At 32.6% G+C, this 21,289-nt stretch overlaps 2 protein-coding genes across 4 annotated transcripts; one reads left to right on the top strand and one right to left on the bottom strand.

Annotated features, from left to right (window-relative positions):
* The first annotated feature begins 11 nt into the window (after window positions 1-11).
* LOC111625579 (DNA repair protein REV1-like) lies at window positions 12-14,755 on the top strand. 3 transcript variants are annotated; one of them, XM_023368759.1, is made up of 15 exons: window positions 12-164; window positions 1,624-1,680; window positions 2,289-2,418; window positions 2,491-2,659; window positions 6,374-6,933; window positions 7,000-7,327; window positions 7,929-8,083; window positions 8,164-8,283; window positions 8,362-8,684; window positions 10,637-10,810; window positions 10,878-11,042; window positions 12,723-12,917; window positions 13,989-14,328; window positions 14,392-14,494; window positions 14,571-14,755. In XM_023368759.1, the coding sequence occupies exons 2-15, from the start codon at window positions 1,633-1,635 to the stop codon at window positions 14,689-14,691; spliced, it is 2,931 nt and encodes a 976-aa protein (XP_023224527.1). In that variant the 5' UTR covers window positions 12-164; window positions 1,624-1,632; the 3' UTR covers window positions 14,692-14,755. The 3 variants fall into 3 exon arrangements, with proteins under 3 accessions (XP_023224527.1, XP_023224529.1, XP_023224528.1); XM_023368761.1 differs by lacking the exons at window positions 10,637-10,810; window positions 10,878-11,042 and adding exons at window positions 9,287-9,460; window positions 9,528-9,692; XM_023368760.1 differs by having other exon boundaries at window positions 12-242.
* Window positions 14,756-18,276: 3,521 nt separating this feature from the next.
* Window positions 18,277-19,640, bottom strand: LOC111625585 (glyceraldehyde-3-phosphate dehydrogenase 3-like). The gene is made up of 4 exons (XM_023368768.1): window positions 19,631-19,640; window positions 19,076-19,172; window positions 18,740-19,003; window positions 18,277-18,649 (listed from the first exon to the last, which is right to left on the bottom strand). Exons 1-4 carry the CDS (start codon window positions 19,638-19,640, stop codon window positions 18,580-18,582), a joined length of 441 nt encoding a protein of 146 aa, XP_023224536.1. The 3' UTR covers window positions 18,277-18,579.
* Between the last annotated feature and the right edge of the window lie 1,649 nt (window positions 19,641-21,289).

The raw sequence follows: 21,289 nt of genomic DNA, 5'->3' as shown, positions 1-21,289 counted from the left end.
AATAATAATAATCTCACCTTCAGAAAATATGTTTTAAATTATTTTTTTAATTTTATTTTATTATAAATTGGAAAATTTTTTTTTAAATAGTTTTCTTTCATCTGGTCTACCCTTTTTGTTCTTGGATTTAAATCCATAGAAAACTTAATTGGAGCGCCAATAGGGTTGGTTTTGGTTCCATCTTCTGGATCCAATTTCTGGAAAATTAATGCCAAAATACTAGTTTTTCTGTCATTTTTGTGGTAAAATTTGGTCTGGAGTATCGTTTTTTATGAATCAAAATTATATACTTCGGCTGGATTGCGTGTGTACGATGAAAAAGCCTTCCCATCCATAAGATTGTGTTTGATCTTCCAAAGGTTTATCTAAGTGAGAAGCAGTGACGAGCGACTCTTTCCGGATGCGGGCCGCAAGTGAACTACGCAGGCTTCCGGAGAGCCGCGCGCATTTTTTTCTTACGGATCCGTAGTCTTTGGGCCGGTACAGATGCGGCTCTGGACGAGACGGTTGGGACCTCGTCGGAGCCGTACGCCGTGCCCCCAGGAGTAAAAATGCCAAAGGAATCGACGGTCTACGTTTGATCCTTCGCGACGTGTAGCGGCATAGTGTGTAGACATACTCCAGAAGTATTCAGTGCATTGGCATTTCTCGTATTTTTGCTGTCTCTAGTAAAATGGAAAATGGTTGACTTTTCGGCATCATTTTGAGAAATAGTTCTGAATTTCTTTTGCTTTTAAATTTTACCCCATTTTTGAAGGTCGTCGAGATTTCGGGAGGGTTATATATCCCGCAAAAGGTCACCGGTCACTGGCTTTTTTTACTGTTTTACTCGTACGAGCACGGTCTATGGCTCCCTTGTTCGGAACTACATTTTTATTTTTAAACCTATTTAGTTTTACATATTCTAATTTCCAGTATACAAAGTACTAAAGTAATATATGCTAATGATATGCAAACTAGCAACGTATAATTTATTCTCATTTTTTTTAACTGGTCGAATTTAGTTTAAATGTTTTCTTTGTCACGAAAATCAGCTTAATTAAAGTTGCATAACGATTAGGAAAATAAAATTACTCCAGGAAGATATATATTAAAATGTATAGTCTGTGGGACATGGCTGTTATATACCACGTTCATGGGCTCATGACCATTGCATACCGCATCCATGTGCTAGTGACTGCTATGTGCCACTCACACGACTGGTGTATACCACATCATTCTTTGATTTATTACTCGGATTGCTTGTTAGATAAGTAAATACTCTCGTTCCATATTGTTTTGCCTATATAAATTCAGTTTTATAACGTTTTCCAATTCGAAGTACCATAGTAGGATTGTCCTTCTGTCATTGAACTTAATCGAACATTATCAGTTCACTTGTATAAGATTCGGTCAGTCTGGTAAAGAAATAATGAAAATTGGACACGTAATTTGTGAATTATGAATTGTTTAATCATTCGTTTATAATTTTGATTCATTTAAATGGCTTTTAAACTGCGCGTACACTAATGCATTAATTAAATATATTTATATACGTAAAATTAACCGAATATAATTTAATTTGAAGGCTTTTTGTTTTAATATTTAAATATTATCTAATTTTTTTATGTAATTCAAATCTAGAAATCGAATATGTCGGGAAAAAGAGAACAGTTTGGAACGACGGGATTTGAAGATTGGGTAAGAAAATATAACTTAATTATAAAATATATATAAATTCGAATTTTAATTATTTATCTAATATAAAACTCCAATTCTTGTTAAACAATAATTGCATTGATTCCTGTTTTACTAGAACATAAACAGCAGTATTTGGCAGTTGATATGGTAACATTCTAGCTTTGTATGAGGCAGTCGGGACCTTATGAGAGCTATGAAAAAAGTCAAAGGAACCGATAATCTACGTGTGACACTTTACAAGATATAGTCCCCCCTGATTCACACATCTATAATTACATTAAGATCCCAACAATCTCCTTCAGAGCTAAAATCTTGATATGAACTCCCTGAAAATGAGCTATGAAAACATTAGGAACTATCAAAAACTGTTGTTTGTGCTTCAATAAAGTAGAAATTAGCATAATTAATACATTTTCCGCAGAATATGTTCTGAAAACACATTTCAAAAATGTTAAATAAGTAAAATTTATACTCGTAAAAAACTGTTTTTATAATTTCAGATGAAAAGTTGTACATTTCATCATAATATAATATATTTCGAGATAAAATATGCAACTTTTCTTATATTTTCCTTTAAATTTCTCTTATATAATCTGAATTTTTCTTAGGGTGGATACATGAATGCAAAGAAAAGGAAGTTAGATAATCAGTTTAACGAACAAAAACCTTTCGAATTATGCTACAATGAAGGTTCTAAATTATTTCAGAATGTTGAAATTTATGTTAACGGATATACAAGTAAGACTGATTCTTTAAATATTGATTATTTTATAAGCAACTTTAAAATGATTATAATATTTATAATTACAGAGCCGTCGTCTGCGGAATTAAAGAGATTAATGATGTTGCATGGAGGTCGGTATAACCACTATTACTCGCAGAAGACGACGACGCACATAATTGCCATTAATCTTCCAGTTAGTAAAATTCGACAGTTGAAGGGTGAAAAAGTAGTTAGGCCAGAATGGATAACAGACAGGTTTTATTCTTTTTTTTAATTATTTGATCTCAAATTTTCTAAACTAAAATATATTTATTTTAGTTTTAGTTTTTGATTTTTCAAACTAAATCCATAAATTGTAAGACTCTAGATTACATAGATTATCTATAGATTGATTCAAATAAATCCAAACCCAAATTTGATTTCCATTCATTCATTTAAGATTTATAATAAAAATTACAGCTGTCCCTTGATAATCCGACAGGTATGGGACCAAAGGGGTGTCGGATTACCAAAAGTGTTTACATATTTGGCATTGTTTTGCTAGCAGTAGCCTACAATATTCCCTACTCCAACTGTTCGAACAGAACTGCTCACGGAAAACACACGAAATGTGTGTCATCGTGTAAGAATTGGGTGGGGAGATTCATGTCGCGACATGCTTCTGTGCAAGCAGACACATAACGGGGATGGGTACCTTGGCGGGAGGTGCGTCGGACTACTGAACATGTTGGATTATAAAACATCTGACTATCAAGAAACAGCTATATTATAAATCTTAAACGAATGAATGGAAATCAATGAGATATTCAGGAAATATTCCTCCACTTATGTTGAACACAGCACATCACAGCGAGTATTGGAAGTGCGTTCTTCTGTCAGGCATATGTCAATGTATCACTGCATGTTGTTGATAATGCATCTTAATATTTTGGATCTCATTCCTAATGTTATTCTCTAAGATGTCAATCATGTGGAGTTTGTTAAAGTATATTCTTTCCTTAAGACAGCCAACAAAAAAGAAGTCTGGGCCATTAAGATTGTATGGCCATGGCACCCACAGATTCTAGATGACACAGTCCTCAAAAACTTTGAATTCTCATTGTCGACTCGTGTTATCTGGCAAGTTGCTCAATTTTGCTAGAAGTAATCCTGTGTCAGCTCAACAAATTCTGTGAAAATCCACACATCTGTAGCAGTGTTCGGTGTTTCTCTAAAGAAAAAACGGATTGAGTTGTGCCTTCTGTTATCTAGTATCCAGTTCCAGCAATTGTTATGTTCAACATAAGTGGCGGTATGCTTCCTGAAAATCTCATTGATTTCCATTCATTCATTTAAGATTTATAATGAATTTGGCTTTAAGTCTATAGAAATCACACTGTAGAAATCTGTAAAAAAACATGGATGGTATATTCATATTAGTATCTGCTCATTGTATGGATTGTACCAGTTTGTCTTAGTGAATGGTAATTTTCCTTGATACTTTATTTAGCTCCTTATCAAGTGACGAGATAATTCCAAGAATAAAAATGAGTAGAGCGGTTGGCTTAAGAGAAGAGAATGGTTGCTGATCGCAATGTTTTTTTCTTTTACTATTAGTGAGTGATCCAGTAGATGCTACTGTTGCTCATGAAGTGCTGTTAGAGTATATACGAAGGGACTAATTTAAATTAAAAATCAACATTTTAAACAAAAATAAACATTATGATTATCATTAAAAATATTTTGTTAATTACATAAGTTTATGCAACAAACAGGATATACTTCCATTCTATTACTGTATTATTATAATTTATCAAATATTTAAAACAGTTTCATGGTTTATTAACCTGTACAATCCATACATTGCTTGCCACAGAAGTGATGGCATTTTCTTTCTCTGAAGAGCACTCAGAGATCTATTTAGTTTGTAGGCTGAGCTCTTTAATGCTTCTCCCCATAACTCCTTAGTGATTCCTGAGTCAATGAGTTTTGTGCAAATCATGTTTAACAAAGTTTTATTTATGCGTTCAGCCTTTCCTCCCATCTGTGGGCTGTAGCTCATAGTATATTCCAATAGTATGCCATTGTGTTTTGCAAATTGTTCGAATTAAATTCTCCACCATTATCCAGTCACAGTCTTTTCACTGTAAAATCATGCTGAGGTTTCATTTCCACCCCTACTTACAAACAGATTAGGTTCCTGAGGTTTTCACATAAGTCAAAACTAACCTAGAAAGTAAGTACATTTGTACACAGAATAACTACATGTTGTTAGTGTTTGATCCTTCAATATACCTAATTGAATACATTATGTTCATTTACCCTCTTGCTACTGCTTAATAGCGGGTATTTCAGAGATTTTTTTCCACCAAATGAACTTAGTTTTATAATGTCAATTTTAGTTTCCATAATAATAGAACCACACTTCTTGCATTTATCTCCACTGTTAGATTTACTATTGCATTTTTGAAGCACTAATCATAAAAGTTTATAAAAATTGCAAACAATAGTGAAAAAAACTTGCTTCAACGTTACCGTCTTTAATGCCACCTCACAAGTGGTGATGGAAGGTCAAAATTCCTACAGAAATGAAGAATGACAACACGCAATAGAAATAAATCCACATTAATTTATTTACTAAAAATGTATTATTAATTACTGGCTAAAGACTGACTTAGATACCACACCTCACAACTGGCAAGACTTTATCTTTTTATTTCAATTGTATTATTAAAGACCTCAATTATCAAAAACATAGATCATTGAGATTTCACTGTAAATACCAACCAAAACAACCAAGCCCTAATAATCAAATGATAAGGTCATATTAACTATCAGGCTACAACTGACTAATTAATGTCACATATATATTATGTAATTTTGACTTAAGGAAGGCAATTATGCTCCTATCTTATATTAAATTTAATTAATTAATTAAAAATTTAATATAAGATGGAAGTGTAATAACTTAACTTTAGTCCAGATTTCGTAATATAGTATATATGACATTATTTAGTCAAGTTCTGGCCCACTAGTTAATCTAACCTGATCATTTGTTTACTGTAAATTATTGTTATTTAAATCTTGCACACTAAACAACATATTTATTAATCAAAGTTTTAATAAAAACATACAATTAAAACTTAATTGATTAACAATCTTTTTAATTTTAAAATTAAAATCATTTCTCAGTATTTAGGTTAGGATAGGAAGGTTCTAAGGTCAACACAGTCAAAATTATTGAAATTATTGACTTAAAAACTATAGTATAGTTTGCTTCTTGTTTGGTTTTAATAATCTTGATATACTTCTGGGTATTTGATGCCTTTTCTCAAACTTATCATAACCATAAATGACTTAAAGTGACTGTTTTTTTCATTTTATTTCATTCCTATGTATTAACTTCAATGTGCATTTTGGAGCCCACCAGTAGCCAAGTTGATAAAACCACCAAACATTGGTAGTTGGTTATGGGTTTGTGACTCAACAACAGACTGGCCACATAGAGTTTTCCAGGTTTTCTTCACATTTGTAGCACCTAAATAGAGGTTGGTTTCCATAGAAAGTCCTCTCGGATGGCATCCCCCTTCAACAGATTGCCCACATGTCATATTGCCATATATAAATAAATCAAACCAACCAATGTGTGTTTTGGACATATTACTCGTCCCTCCTCAGTTACGTTATCATTAAGACTGAGCTTCCCGAAGCCCAATACAATGATACTCAACCAAACAATCACTGTAATTAATCGGGCTATAAACTTTTAAGTTGATAATCTCATTCTTAATGATGTAACTGAGGAGGGACAAGTAATACATCAAAATGCATATTGAAGTTAATACATAGAAACAAAATAAAATGAAAAAAACAATCATTTTAAGTCATTTTCGGACATTGTGATAAGTTTAGGAAAAGACATCAAGACTTAAAATTATTTATTTTTATTATTTTTGAAAATAATTTATTACATATCTTTATATATTTCAGTATCAAAGCTGGAAAACTTTTACCAGAATCTAATTACTACCTATATAACTTGAGCAGAAATCAACAGACATTAAACTTTGTCAATAACAATGAAATAAATAATGATTACAAATCAACACATTCAGAAATCAAAGATGGTGATTATACAGATTTGCTCGAAGCCGGGTGTTCGAATTCAAACTTAAAGAAATTAGATGATAATCAGTTAGAAGTATCAAGTGTTAGAAGTGAAGAAAATAAAATTTTGCATGAAAATCAAAACACTGCAAGTCCTTCAGATAAGTCTAAATCATCTCTAAGAGCCGGCGATCACAATTTTCTTTCCGAATTCTATAATCACTCGAGACTGCATCATATTTCGACTGCAAAATCCGATTTTCAAGCTTACGTCACCGAATTACGAAACGATTCCAACAGGAGCTTTCCAGGATTTAATTACCTTAAAAATGAATTCCAAAATAGGGAAGAAGTATATACAATCAATAGTAAAATATTTATGCATATTGACATGGATTGCTTCTTTGTGTCTGTTAGTTTATTAAATCATCCACACCTTAAAGGTAATCAAATTTGATTTATTTATCTTAGACATTCTTAAATTTAATTTAATCATTTTAATTTATTAGGCAAACCAGTTGCAGTTACTCACTCGAGAAGTTGTTTTCGTCCTCCTCCACCCGGAAGTAACAGGCAATATGAATATAATTATTACAGGGAAAAACATAAAAGAGATTTGAAAAATTTGGGCGATAATCGTGACTTACTTGATGCGGTAGATGAGTTTGGATCGACATCTGAAATTGCAAGTTGTAATTACGAAGCCAGAAAATATGGATTAAAAAATGGATTCTTTTTGGGTGAAGCAAAAAAGATGTGTCCAGAATTAGTGACCATTCCATATGATTTTGAAGGTTATAAGAGAGTATCGAAACTTTTATATGATATAGTTGCAAGGTGAGTGCGATATTTAGTAATATTTCATTTGTTAAAGCAGTGAAGTTAATTCTTTAGTTAAATTTTAAATTTCTATTCTAATTGCATCAGTCTGGAATTGATGCGTAAGGATTGGTTTACAGTCCGATGGCAGTGTGGCACTACAGCGACAGAATTTATGAAAAAGCAATTAATTACAGACTTACAAGAGTTTAACTACATTTATTGTTTCCATTCTGTTAGATATTGAACTACAAATGCACACTTCTGGTTCAGGCTCTTCAACTTCAATGTTTTATACCAATATCACACTGTGCCGAGTTAGCCACTTGCCAGAGTTTGATTATAAAATGGACGATGTTCTTCTCTACATTGGTGATAACCTTGAAATTCCACAATTCGACTATAAACTGGCCCATAACTGGCATTCAAACTCTAAATACGGCACACCTTAAGGCAGAATTTTCAAATTCTGATAACGATGTATTTACGGGCATAAAATTTTAAAGAAAATAATTCCAACTTATCAATAATTAAAATTTCTACTATATGGTGATTTATCTCTGTAGTAATTTCATTAAATTAAACTAAATCTTTGTTTATAATTTTTTAAATGTTGCAGCTATACACTTGATATACAAGCAGTCAGTTGTGATGAAATGTTTATCGATTGTAACAAAGTCCTAGAAGAAACAAAGGCTACTCCTTTAGAGTTTGCTTCTATTTTAAGGAAAGAAATCGAAGATAAAACCAGTTGCGCGGCCTCTGTAGGAATAGGTAAAGTAGGAGTAAAATTTATAAATAAATTTTTATCTGATGTTATTATTTTTTCTAATATTTTTAAAGTTTTTATATAGGCAGTAACCTTCTCTTGGCTCGATTAGCTACCAAAGTTGCCAAACCAAACGGACAATATATGGTAGGTGATGACGAGAAAGATGAATTTATGAAAAAGCAATTAATTAAAGACTTACCAGGTACATATGTAGTTTATAAAATTTTAAAAATTATCCAAAAAATATAATAAAATATTTAATTAATGATAAATCTTGAAGGTGTTGGTTATGCACTACAGAAATCCTTAGAGTCAATGAATCTGAAAACGTGTGAAGATCTCCAATCGATACCGCTCGGTAAACTGCAAGATACCGTCGGACGAAAGACAGGCTTAATGTTACACGAATATTCTCGTGGGATCGATTCCAGAGAGATAAAAACAGATAACGAACGAAAATCTGTATCTGCCGAAATAAACTATGGGATGAGATTTAAAGAATTACATGAAGCCACGAGTTTTTTAAAAGAATTATCCGAAGAAATTCAAAATAGATTATTGAAAAACGAAGTGAAAGGAAAATCTGTGACATTGAAGTTAAAGGTTTGTTTTAATATATTCTGAAAATATTTATAAAATATTAAAAGATTTGTAATGTATAAATTCAAATAATACAAAATCTGACACAAAAATGAAAAGACTGATTTTACAACTTGAGAACCAACAAAAGGAGGTGAGAAATAAACAGACGATACTATACTCTCACTGTAGATTTCAATATACATCAAACAGCACGGCGGTGAACCATAATATGCTAAGATGTGTTCTGATATTCACTGATGAGTTTATTAGTACAGCAACCATTGTACATCACACACATCAGGCTATGGATATGGTGAGCTGTGATGAATGAATATGGCTACCTTCACGGTCATACTATTAATATTATTTTTACTATTCATCTTTATTAACTCAAACTTATTTTGACAAAATAAGTCTACAAATGCCAACATAGCACTGTTTGCTTCTGCTGCTTGTGTGGTTGCCAGACTTTCTGGTAAAAGCTTATTAAACCATTCACTAGTGTTTTGGTTGGGGCTGAGACTGATGCATATTGGAATGTACAGTATTTGTGTGACAGTACTCTTACTAATAATTATTGCTATTATCATATGAAGTATTTCTAAATTATTTTATTTTATTAGATAAGAAAGGATGATGCACCAAAGGAAACCTCAAAATTTATGGGCCACGGCGTTTGCAATAATATCACAAAAACACTTCAGTTAGCAAATGCAACAAATAATTCAGTAACTATTAGCAAAGCATGTACTGTTCTACTACAGAATCTCAAGACAAATCCAGAAAACATAAGAGGAGTGAGTTTTTTGAATAGATAATTTATTAATAATTGTAAAATTATACTAATTCTATAGTTTTTTTAAGATGGGTATACAAATAGGTCGACTGGAGAAGTCATCCGAAAAAGTTACGGAAAAGAATCGGACACTGCTTACATTTCTCAATCAAGGGCCGAGTGAAAATAAAAGTTTACCAAAGTGCCAGAATTCAAACTTTGATAATTCTACCGAAAATGAATATTTGCCAGAAGTAAGTGCAAAAACATAAATTTTATTTATATCTTAGATTTATTACTGGATGGATAACAGATTTCTCTAGTTTTGAAGTACAGATTGTCTTTGGCTTTCAGGCAACTTGCTCTTAAATACAGGGTGTTGAAAAATTACTATACATTGAGAAATTTGTAATGACATTAAAATTATATGTATAATATTACATACAAGACTCACAAAGTTTTATGTCCCACATCTCCACTTTGCATTCTGTTGATGCATTTATACTATTGCTAAACCAAAATGCATTTTGACTGTACATTCCTCTTCAGTTGGCTACAATATAACAAACATATTTATTGCTAAAAAACAGATTTAATATGTATTAAAATGCAATTATTGAAATATAACAGACTTAACGTGATTAGGGTGCTCTAATGTTTTTATAGAATACATACTATAAATCTTTTAAAATAAAGTGGCCATATAAATAACCAAAAAAAAATGTTCATCAGTGGTCCAATATGAATTTTATAATTCTTTAATATATAGGCATTATGCAGCATTCTTACAGGTTTCAGACATTCCAACTGCATGGCTTGTTGACATTTACATTACATTTTACTTTATTTGACTTTAAATCATAACAAATTAGTACAGTTTGTTAATTATTGTACATTTATATTGTTAATTATTGTACAGCTATATCTGGCAACACCGACAAAAGTATTCTGTCGTCAGAGGTTCGTCAATTTGAAATGTTGTAAATAAGTTCCGCTAGTCAGTAAAGTTAAGTAATAAAAGAACAAAAGAAAAACGAAAGGTAATGCTTCATTTTTTGTCTTAACATGGTAGCAGAGCGTGGTTAAAAGAAAAAAGAACGAAAAAAAAAAAAAAACANAGTATTTGTGTGACAGTACTCTTACTAATAATTATTGCTATTATCATATGAAGTATTTCTAAATTATTTTATTTTATTAGATAAGAAAGGATGATGCACCAAAGGAAACGTCAAAATTTATGGGCCACGGCGTTTGCAATAATATCACAAAAACACTTCAGTTAGCAAATGCAACAAATAATTCAGTAACTATTAGCAAAGCATGTACTGTTCTACTACAGAATCTCAAGACAAATCCAGAAAACATAAGAGGAGTGAGTTTTTTGAATAGATAATTTATTAATAATTGTAAAATTATACTAATTCTATAGTTTTTTTAAGATGGGTATACAAATAGGTCGACTGGAGAAGTCATCCGAAAAAGTTACGGAAAAGAATCGGACACTGCTTACATTTCTCAATCAAGGGCCGAGTGAAAATAAAAGTTTACCAAAGTGCCAGAATTCAAACTTTGATAATTCTACCGAAAATGAATATTTGCCAGAAGTAAGTGCAAAAACATAAATTTTATTTATATCTTAGATTTATTACTGGATGGATAACAGATTTCTCTAGTTTTGAAGTACAGATTGTCTTTGGCTTTCAGGCAACTTGCTCTTAAATACAGGGTGTTGAAAAATTACTATACATTGAGAAATTTGTAATGACATTAAAATTATATGTATAATATTACATACAAGACTCACAAAGTTTTATGTCCCACATCTCCACTTTGCATTCTGTTGATGCATTTATACTATTGCTAAACCAAAATGCATTTTGACTGTACATTCCTCTTCAGTTGGCTACAATATAACAAACATATTTATTGCTAAAAAACAGATTTAATATGTATTAAAATGCAATTATTGAAATATAACAGACTTAACGTGATTAGGGTGCTCTAATGTTTTTATAGAATACATACTATAAATCTTTTAAAATAAAGTGGCCATATAAATAACCAAAAAAAAATGTTCATCAGTGGTCCAATATGAATTTTATAATTCTTTAATATATAGGCATTATGCAGCATTCTTACAGGTTTCAGACATTCCAACTGCATGGCTTGTTGACATTTACATTACATTTTACTTTATTTGACTTTAAATCATAACAAATTAGTACAGTTTGTTAATTATTGTACATTTATATTGTTAATTATTGTACAGCTATATCTGGCAACACCTGCAAAAGTATTCTGTCGTCAGAGGTTCGTCAATTTGAAATGTTGTAAATAAGTTCCGCTAGTCAGTAAAGTTAAGTAATAAAAGAACAAAAGAAAAACGAAAGGTAATGCTTCATTTTTTGTCTTAACACAGTTATATAATTATATGCATATAAATCAATTAATTTAACCGCTGTCACAAATAATGTGACAATGTTAAAATTTTCTCGGCTTCTACGGACACTCAATGAAACTAACGCCTTATATCATATCATTTCTGCTTTAATTTTTAAATAATTATACCAGGATTTATCTAATTCTCATCCTAAATTATTATTAACATGACTTGGGTGCCCATAATTATGTTAAGTCTGTTATTTTGGCAATAATTGCATTTTTATGCATGTTCAATCTGTGTAACAATAATTATGTTTGTTATTTTGTAGCCAGCTGAAGAGATTCATATGGTCGAAATGCATTTTGGCTTAGCAATAGTTTAAATGTACCAATAAACTAGTAATCAAAGTGCAATTAATCTGTTTTTGTAGGTCTTAGAACCAGACTAGTGTAGTATAATCAGAATACAGACAAAAAAACAATATATTAAGATAATGATTTAATCTTTTACGCATTCAGCATCAAACGTTTTGCTGGCTAGATGTTTATTATTTGTTTTAGTTTTTAAAGAATCATTGGGAACTGGACTGTGAGTGTGATATTCTAAAACTTCCCACTTAGAAAAAGAATCAACTGCTATGTTGCTTTTGCTGCATGTGCCTTAGTTTTGTTATGCAACAAGCAGATGACCTTTGTCCGCAATCCACATTTTTGTATTGCATTTCTGACTTTTTACAGTATGTTTTGAGACATTAAAGGGTTTGTAGTGGCTCCAAGAGTAAAAATACTTCACAATTTATAACCGTTTTCCATTAATAAAGGTCACAGTTACTCCTAAAAGTAATATAATGAAAAAAATTATCATTAATTTTGAAATTTGTATTTTTTTTTTTCTTTACTAGATTGATCCTGATATATTTGCATCACTCCCAGAAGAATTACAGAAAGAAATTACCCTTCATTACAAAAGCAAAGGCAAAGATATTAATTTTGGAACTAATAATTCGTCAGCATATAAATTAAATTCTGCCAAAAATCATTCCGAAAACAACCGGTCTAATGAAATACAGCACGTTGCTCTTCCAAATTTTTCACAGGTATGATTTAAAATTTATGTTTTAGTCTATATTATAAAATACTCTCAGAAATGTTATACATAAACTACTGGATAATTTAATGATTTATTCTAAGTTGGCCTAAACATAAATAATTGGAAAATTTCAACAATTAATTAACCTTTATATACAGTTAGACTGAGGCTTCTTAAACTGCGGGTTGTGACCCGAAAGGGAGTTGCATAACCGAATGTGGGGTCACAAAAAACTTGACAACAATAAAATTTTGTACTAGGTATTTATATAAAGCAGCTTTTCAGCATTGACAATTATCAAATCAATAATCATGAAAAAATGTTGAAGATGCTGTGCATTCTGCAGTATCAAATATTCAGCCAAGATTTAATTCTTTATATAAATATAAATGAATACGTCTATCTCATTAGTATGCAAATTTGCTTTCCCATTAATAAATGGTAAAATAATACATATAACAAAGAATACTTTATGATTTATCATCAGTGAGCAATTTTATTTGTATATCTATTTTATATAACTATATAACTGGTTGCATAAAATTTTCATGGGTAAAAGAGGGTTGCGAATGGAAATTGTTTAAGCTCTGAATTAGACTAAAGTTACACAACTTGGGGATTTACAATTGTACAAAAATAATTTAAGTACAGCTCATTTCACAGTCTACTTACTTAGTGAATGTGACATATTGATGAGTCTACGTGGTCAAAGTGCATTGTCAAAAAGGAGCTCTCAAACTTTATAAAACTTCCAGAGCCCAACTGAATACCATGCATTACCCAGCCAAGATGTACAAAGCAGTCCGTAAAGATCATTTTTAAGTTACGTAGAAGGTAAGGAAGAAAGGAACAAGTTTTATATAAAACTATTTTTCCTTCTTCTGAAGATTATATTCCCAAGATTAAAGATTGTTTCAATATTCTATTAGTCATTCCTGACCTACAAAAAATTCAAATTATAAAAGTGATGGTTCTAATACTTCTTTTTAAGTTGAGGAGAGATTGAAGTCTGAAAATAACTTGGAAATTTGGCAATTGATTTGGATTTTGCTTATATTGTTTTATTCTGTAATTTTAGATTGATCAGACAGTATTCAATGTTCTCCCGAATGAAGTAAAACAAGAAATAATGGATGCTTACAGCGAAAGAAGCATTCACCCGTTGATGCAGAAATCTCCTATAAAAAACCCATTTAAATCGCCCAAAAAGTCTCCAACTAGCAAAAATAAAACGTGGAAGAAAACTAAAACAAAAATAAAAAGTCCCACGAACAATCTCTGTACAAAAACTATAGATACGGTTATAAAAAGTGCAACAATTACAAAGGAGGAATTCACTCAGAAACCTAATCTGTGCGGTGCCACCTCTTTAGATGATGTGAAGCAGTTACTATCGGAATGGGTAGAATTTTCACCCGGTAAGTTTTTTTAATAAAATTATTGTTTAAGATAATAAAGACTAAATCGCGTAAATTTTTTAGTTCCGCAGGATGACGACATAACAATGTTCTCACAGTACATAGTTGATGTCGCGAAAGAAAAGAATTTAGAAAAATTAGACAGGATAATTAAATATTTACACAGGTTTGAATGTTTTTTTTTTTATTTTTTATACTCTATTTTAGAAGAAATTTGCTTATGTACGATCATGTATTTGCAGGTTAGTAAAGAATACATCCAATGAAGACTGGCAGACAATGTTTAAGAACATAGTAAGCTCAGTTCAGTCAACAATGATGCAGATATACGGAAGTGTGTTAAAAATAGATATTGGGTTTTGAGTGTTATATTTATATATACTTAAAATTGTTTTATTGTTAATATAATAGAATAGTTAATATAAAAACCACAAATTTTTGTTTAATAAAAACTATGTTTTTGATATAAAAATGTTAGTTGCTCAATCCAACACAACTTTTTCTTATAAAAGTCACAATTCTTAATTGTCGTTAAGCTGCAACTCGATTCAATACTCGAAAGCTCTCTTGGTTAAAAATCATGCAAATACTTTCACTTTGACGTATCAGAAATTAAATTTGAAAAATCAGCAATGAGTTGCTTAACTTTCCTGACTCGACCAAGAAAGTTTGCAGCACACTCTTTTGTCATATACTGTTCACCAAGTTATGTGGCTCCAAGCTTTACCCCCACCTTTATAGAAAAATTTTCAAGGACACACTTCTCTATTATGTTATTACAACCAGAAAATAATAATTCTGTACCACACCATCTGTCATAAAAATTATTTAAGAGATATTAAACAAAACAGACACCAACACAAATTTTTTACCAGTTTTTTACCTCGGGTTCAGGGGATATGAAAACATCAAGCCTTGCAACCCAGTGTGTCAAATTTCACATGATTATAATACTTTCTTTTGTTTATATATACGAGGGCTGTTCAAAAAGTATCGGACCTTTGGTCGGCAAAAATACATTTATTGATTTTGAGGTACAAAACCCTAATCCCCTTCAAAGTAGTCTCCTTGGTAGTGTATACACTTCTCCCAGCACTCCTGCCATTGCTGGAAACACTGCTGGAATGCAGTGTTTGGAATGGCCATCAGCCTGTCCGTTGCATTCCGCACGATGTCTTCTTTCAACTCAAATTGGGTTCCTTTTAGTGGCATTTTCAGCTTGGGAAATAGCCAAAAGTGACACGGAGCCATGTCGGGAGAGTACAAAGCATGACAAACCACGGGAATGTTGTGTTTGGCGACGAAAGTCTGAATTAGATGCGCAGAATGGGTGGGTGCGTTATCACGATGGAACTGCCAAGCTTTGGTCGACCACAGATCCGGTCGTTTGTGTTGCACAGCATCACAAAGACAACAAAGGATCTCCTGGTAGTACTCCTTTGTGATGGTTTGGCCTTGTGGTGTGTACTCATGATACACCACCCCATGGGAGTCGAAAAAATTGTCAACATGACCTTGATATTGCTGCGGACCTGCCGCGCTTTTTTGGCCTCGAGGATCGTCCCCGAAAGCCCGCTGAATCTTGCGAATGATTTTCGCTTGGGTATCGCAAAGGTTTTTGGCAAAATTTGATGCAATATTGCTGCTCACATTGTTCAATCATTTTCCAACTTAGTGGAATCCAACGAGCACTCACTACACATTCTCACTCATAGGCCAACTGCCAGCAACTGATACTTCCTGCAGGCGGGAAAAAATTCAGGACTGTGCATGACTGTCTCCTCCACAACTCCACCAAAAGAGGCCTCCCGCGCATCATTGGTTTATGCGGAAAAAATAAAGGTCCGATACTTTTTGAACAGCTCTCATATATATACATATATTGGGACAAATTATAATTTACTTATAACTTAATTGGGATAATAACTTAAGTATATATATATATTACATACACGAGAAGAGGTATTTTTGCACTTTAAAATCATAGTTTCCTTTCAAAATTGGACAAAAAGTAAATTATATTTGTCCCAATTGAGTTGTTTCCTTTGGTCCAATTTTGGATGATGATTACAATTTTAACGTCCACTGTCTCACAAGATCTACATCTGTATCATCTGTTACCACTTAAATTCTAATCCAATATTAACAATTGCATATTAACTTTAACATTCTGGTAGCAAATTCACTTTTATCTGATAAAATTGTATAATCTCCAAATGTCTCGGTAAATTTTTGGTTGATGCAAAATTTCTGGAATTTTAGTTTTATTGTGCAACATTTATTTTTTTTAAAAAAATCCAGCGACGAGTTGCATAACTTTCCAGCAAAAGACAGAGACAAATTAGCATAAAGTTAAAATTGCATGGGGCACTATCTGTTAAAAGTTTTTTTTTTTTTTTTTTTACAATAAAATCTCTCATTATTATAAACAGTCCATTTAAATTTTCATTTATATTTCAAATATTGTATTTTTGATATTTCGGGGCTCGTTGCGAGGGCATAGCTAGACAAACTATAGTAGGGCCGTCTAGCAAATTGTGGGATGCAACTTTTAAAATCGCAAACGGTTTTTTTAAATTACCTCTGTCCATCTTATGTCACGTGACAGTTGGGAATAAAGATGTTCTGAACTTATGACTCATTGTTCACAAATACACACACACACAATTAAAATTAGGTAAAATATTTCTTATAATAGAAAATTTTTTTAACTAAATGCTACTACCTCATTTAATTAATTTAACATTATCCATTTCTTATCTATATTATCCTATATAATGTATCCCATTTCATCGTTTCCAGCTGCTCCATTATAGGTTTGGACAGGCCCATAATTCAGCAGCTGGGGCAAGGGACAAAACCCAACATATCCGGACAGTCCATCTCGAAAAATTCCTGGGGATTTCCAACCCATCCTAATTTGATCCCTGGCCTGCCACCTAAAATGCTTGACCATCTGACCATACAGGAAAAGGGCATGAGTACCCTTTAATATTTAAAAAATTTTTGGACTTATTAAAATAATGTACAGTCAATGACAAAAGTGCCATCTCACACCGATCAGAGTGAAGATGACAGTGATGCCAACTTAGACGAAAATAATCAGGATGAGAAAATGTAGTATGCCTTTATTGGTTAGTGATTTTGGCAAGAAGAGCTTCCAAAAGGCATAACTCTTAACTGTTCTTGCACAAAAACCTTGGAGCAACTCCAATGTCACTTCAATGTAATGACAATTTTTCTCAATCGTGCCCGTACCACCCACACCCTAAAGTGAAAATTTGTATTTCCGTGGATTATCAAATGACTTAGTTTTTTGGTATGCATTGCTCTTGGAGCAAACTATTTAAGGAGAACTTTTAAGTCTGTTCAGGGGTTTTCATGACGGGTGACAACACAATGTCGTCAATCAAATTTCACATAATGTGTAATTCAGACCAGAGCCAACTGGAGGTTTTATAAGGTCTTCATATTTATTTTTTTGTAAATCAAATTTCTTAGATCAAGGTCCTGCACTTAAACTTCTAAGGCCTGAAAAACTGAAATCTGAGCCAGCCCTGACTCAGACTATCAAACAAAAATCATCTTCAAGGGCAGGTTAGAGGATAACAAATCAATTAGACGTCATTCACTGCCGACGAGCATTTCCAAACAGACCCAAAGCCTATCTTATGACAAAACTTATTACCCAGATTCCTAGAATTTGTACTATCGGATTAAGCCAAAGTATCAACACTGCTTACCTCAAAGTAAACAGTTTGAGGCAAACAGCTTATCTAAACCCTCCCACTATACAGGGACAATATGGCACAGCTCGGTTGAATTTGAAGTAGGAAAATAGTATTTTAATACTATTCTATTTCAAATTCAGTCCTGCTCTGGACCAAGCATAGTATTTAGTTCAAGTTTATCAAGGTGGAGTGTTATTTTAAATCATTAAACAAGAAAAACTTTGTAATAACATTTTATTTTCGAAATTAACGTGGTTTTAATAATCACTTGTGAATAGGAACAACTGTACAGATTTGAATTACAAATGTGAAGTCAGTCTAGACTAAAGCCAAAAGTTGATACTGTTCTGGTGAGATTTCTTTTTTGTTTAAATAAAAATCACAGGAAAGATATTAGGAATTAGGAACATGACATAACATCACAGACTTTAGGCAGAATAAACAAACTATCCAGATTAATCTTTAAAGCTAATTACGCACAGTTCGTGCACCAAGTTTAGCACTAAAAAGGCATAGAAGTTTAGCCTTGTTTGAACATGTACTTGGCTAAGTCGACTACACGGTTGCTGTAACCATATTCGTTGTCATACCTGGAAGAAAGGGAGGGAAAAAAAAGTTACAAAGTTGCATTTAGTAGGACTCTTTCCTAAAAATTCAAAAAAAAAAATAAGTGAACATACCAGGAAATCAATTTCACGAAATTTTTGGTCAATGAAATGCCAGCGCTTGCATCAAAAATGCTGCTGTGGGTGTCTCCGATGAAGTCGCTGGACACAACTTGGTCTTCTGTGTAACCCAAGATTCCCTTCCAGTTATCGCTTGCGGCGGCGGCTTTTACTGCTGCTTTGATTTCATCATAAGTTGCATCTTTGGATAGTCTGCAGGTGAGATCCACTACAGAAACATCGGGAGTGGGAACACGGAAAGCCATGCCGGTCAATTTTCTATGGAAAAAAAAAAGTTATGAAGAGAATGGAACAGGTTTTAAAAAAGTTGTAAGCAAAATAAGAGCATACCCATTCAATTCTGGAATAACTTTTCCTACTGCTTTTGCAGCACCTGTAGATGCTGGAATAATGNTCACAAGATCTACATCTGTATCATCTGTTACCACTTAAATTCTAATCCAATATTAACAATTGCATATTAACTTTAACATTCTGGTAGCAAATTCACTTTTATCTGATAAAATTGTATAATCTCCAAATGTCTCGGTAAATTTTTGGTTGATGCAAAATTTCTGGAATTTTAGTTTTATTGTGCAACATTTATTTTTTTTAAAAAAATCCAGCGACGAGTTGCATAACTTTCCAGCAAAAGACAGAGACAAATTAGCATAAAGTTAAAATTGCATGGGGCACTATCTGTTAAAAGTTTTTTTTTTTTTTTTTTTACAATAAAATCTCTCATTATTATAAACAGTCCATTTAAATTTTCATTTATATTTCAAATATTGTATTTTTGATATTTCAGGGCTCGTTGCGAGGGCATAGCTAGACAAACTATAGTAGGGCCGTCTAGCAAATTGTGGGATGCAACTTTTAAAATCGCAAACGGTTTTTTTAAATTACCTCTGTCCATCTTATGTCACGTGACAGTTGGGAATAAAGATGTTCTGAACTTATGACTCATTGTTCACAAATACACACACACAATTAAAATTAGGTAAAATATTTCTTATAATAGAAAATTTTTTTAACTAAATGCTACTACCTCATTTAATTAATTTAACATTATCCATTTCTTATCTATATTATCCTATATAATGTATCCCATTTCATCGTTTCCAGCTGCTCCATTATAGGTTTGGACAGGCCCATAATTCAGCAGCTGGGGCAAGGGACAAAACCTAACATATCCGGACGGTCCATCTCGAAAAATTCCTGGGGATTTCCAACCCATCCTAATTTGATCCCTGGCCTGCCACCTAAAATGCTTGACCATCTGACCATACAGGAAAAGGGCATGAGTACCCTTTAATATTTAAAAAATTTTTGGACTTATTAAAATAATGTACAGTCAATGACAAAAGTGCCATCTCACACCGATCAGAGTGAAGATGACAGTGATGCCAACTTAGACGAAAATAATCAGGATGAGAAAATGTAGTATGCCTTTATTGGTTAGTGGTTTTGGCAAGAAGAGCTTCCAAAAGGCATAACTCTTAACTGTTCTTGCACAAAAACTTTGGAGCAACTCCAATGTCACTTCAATGTAATGATGATTTTTCTCAACCGTGCTCATGCCACCCACACCCTAAAGTGAAAATTTGTATTTCCGTGGATCATCAAATGACTAGTTTTTTGGTATGCATTGCTCTTGGAGCAAAACTATTTAAGGAGAACTTTTAAGTCTGTTCAGGGGTTTTCGTGACGGGTGACAACACAATGTCGTCAATCAAATTTCACATAATGTGTAATTCAGACCAGGGCCAGCTGGAGGTTTTGTAAGGTCTTGGGAGAGTTATTAGTGGAGCCGGCATATTATTTTTTTCGTAAATTAAATTTCATAGATCAAGGACCTGCACTTAAACTTCTAAGGCCTGAAAAATTGAAATCTGAGCCAGCCCTGATTCAGACTATCAAACAAATATCAATATTAGAAATATGCCCACAACTACCTCTGCAGTTCAGAATAAAATTGGGTTTTTCACATTCAACTTTGAATTCTGTCACATTCCTTCTTCTAAACAGACATTTTTTTCCTCTTCTACTTGTCTCTTATTCATCGAGAGTCCGTGCACCAATTGATTGGTTTGTGACAACACGAAAAATCCAGAAACAAGTTGCATAACTCTTCCAGTAAATTTTATAACAGATGATTTGGGGGGGTAGTAAGTAAAGTTTTTCAAGACAAGTTACTCACTAAGCTGAGGGGTACTTAGACACCTCATAATACCATTTAGCTATAGATCGGTCTAAAAAATACTGAGTCAATCGAGACCAGCCAAACATTTAAAAGCTTTAAGTTGATCGACGTACTGATTACTACCAGACTCACCTACATCTTCAAGGGCAGGTTAGAGGATAACGAATCAATTACAGATGTCATTCACTGCCGACGAGCATTTCCAAACAAACCCAAAGCCTATCTTATGACAAAACTTATTACCCAGATTCCTAGAATTCGTACTATCGGATTAAGCCAAAGTATCAACACTGCTTACCTCAAAGTATACGGTTTGAGGCAAACAGCTTATCTAAACCCTCCCACTATACAGGGACAATATG

Source organism: Centruroides sculpturatus, unplaced genomic scaffold (genome assembly GCF_000671375.1).
Source record: "Centruroides sculpturatus isolate CEXI.00-Female unplaced genomic scaffold, Cexi_2.0 scaffold389, whole genome shotgun sequence".
NCBI lineage: Eukaryota > Metazoa > Arthropoda > Arachnida > Scorpiones > Buthidae > Centruroides > Centruroides sculpturatus.
The sequence above is the reverse complement of the archived record's forward strand: the minus strand, read 5'-3'. Positions and strand labels throughout refer to the sequence as shown.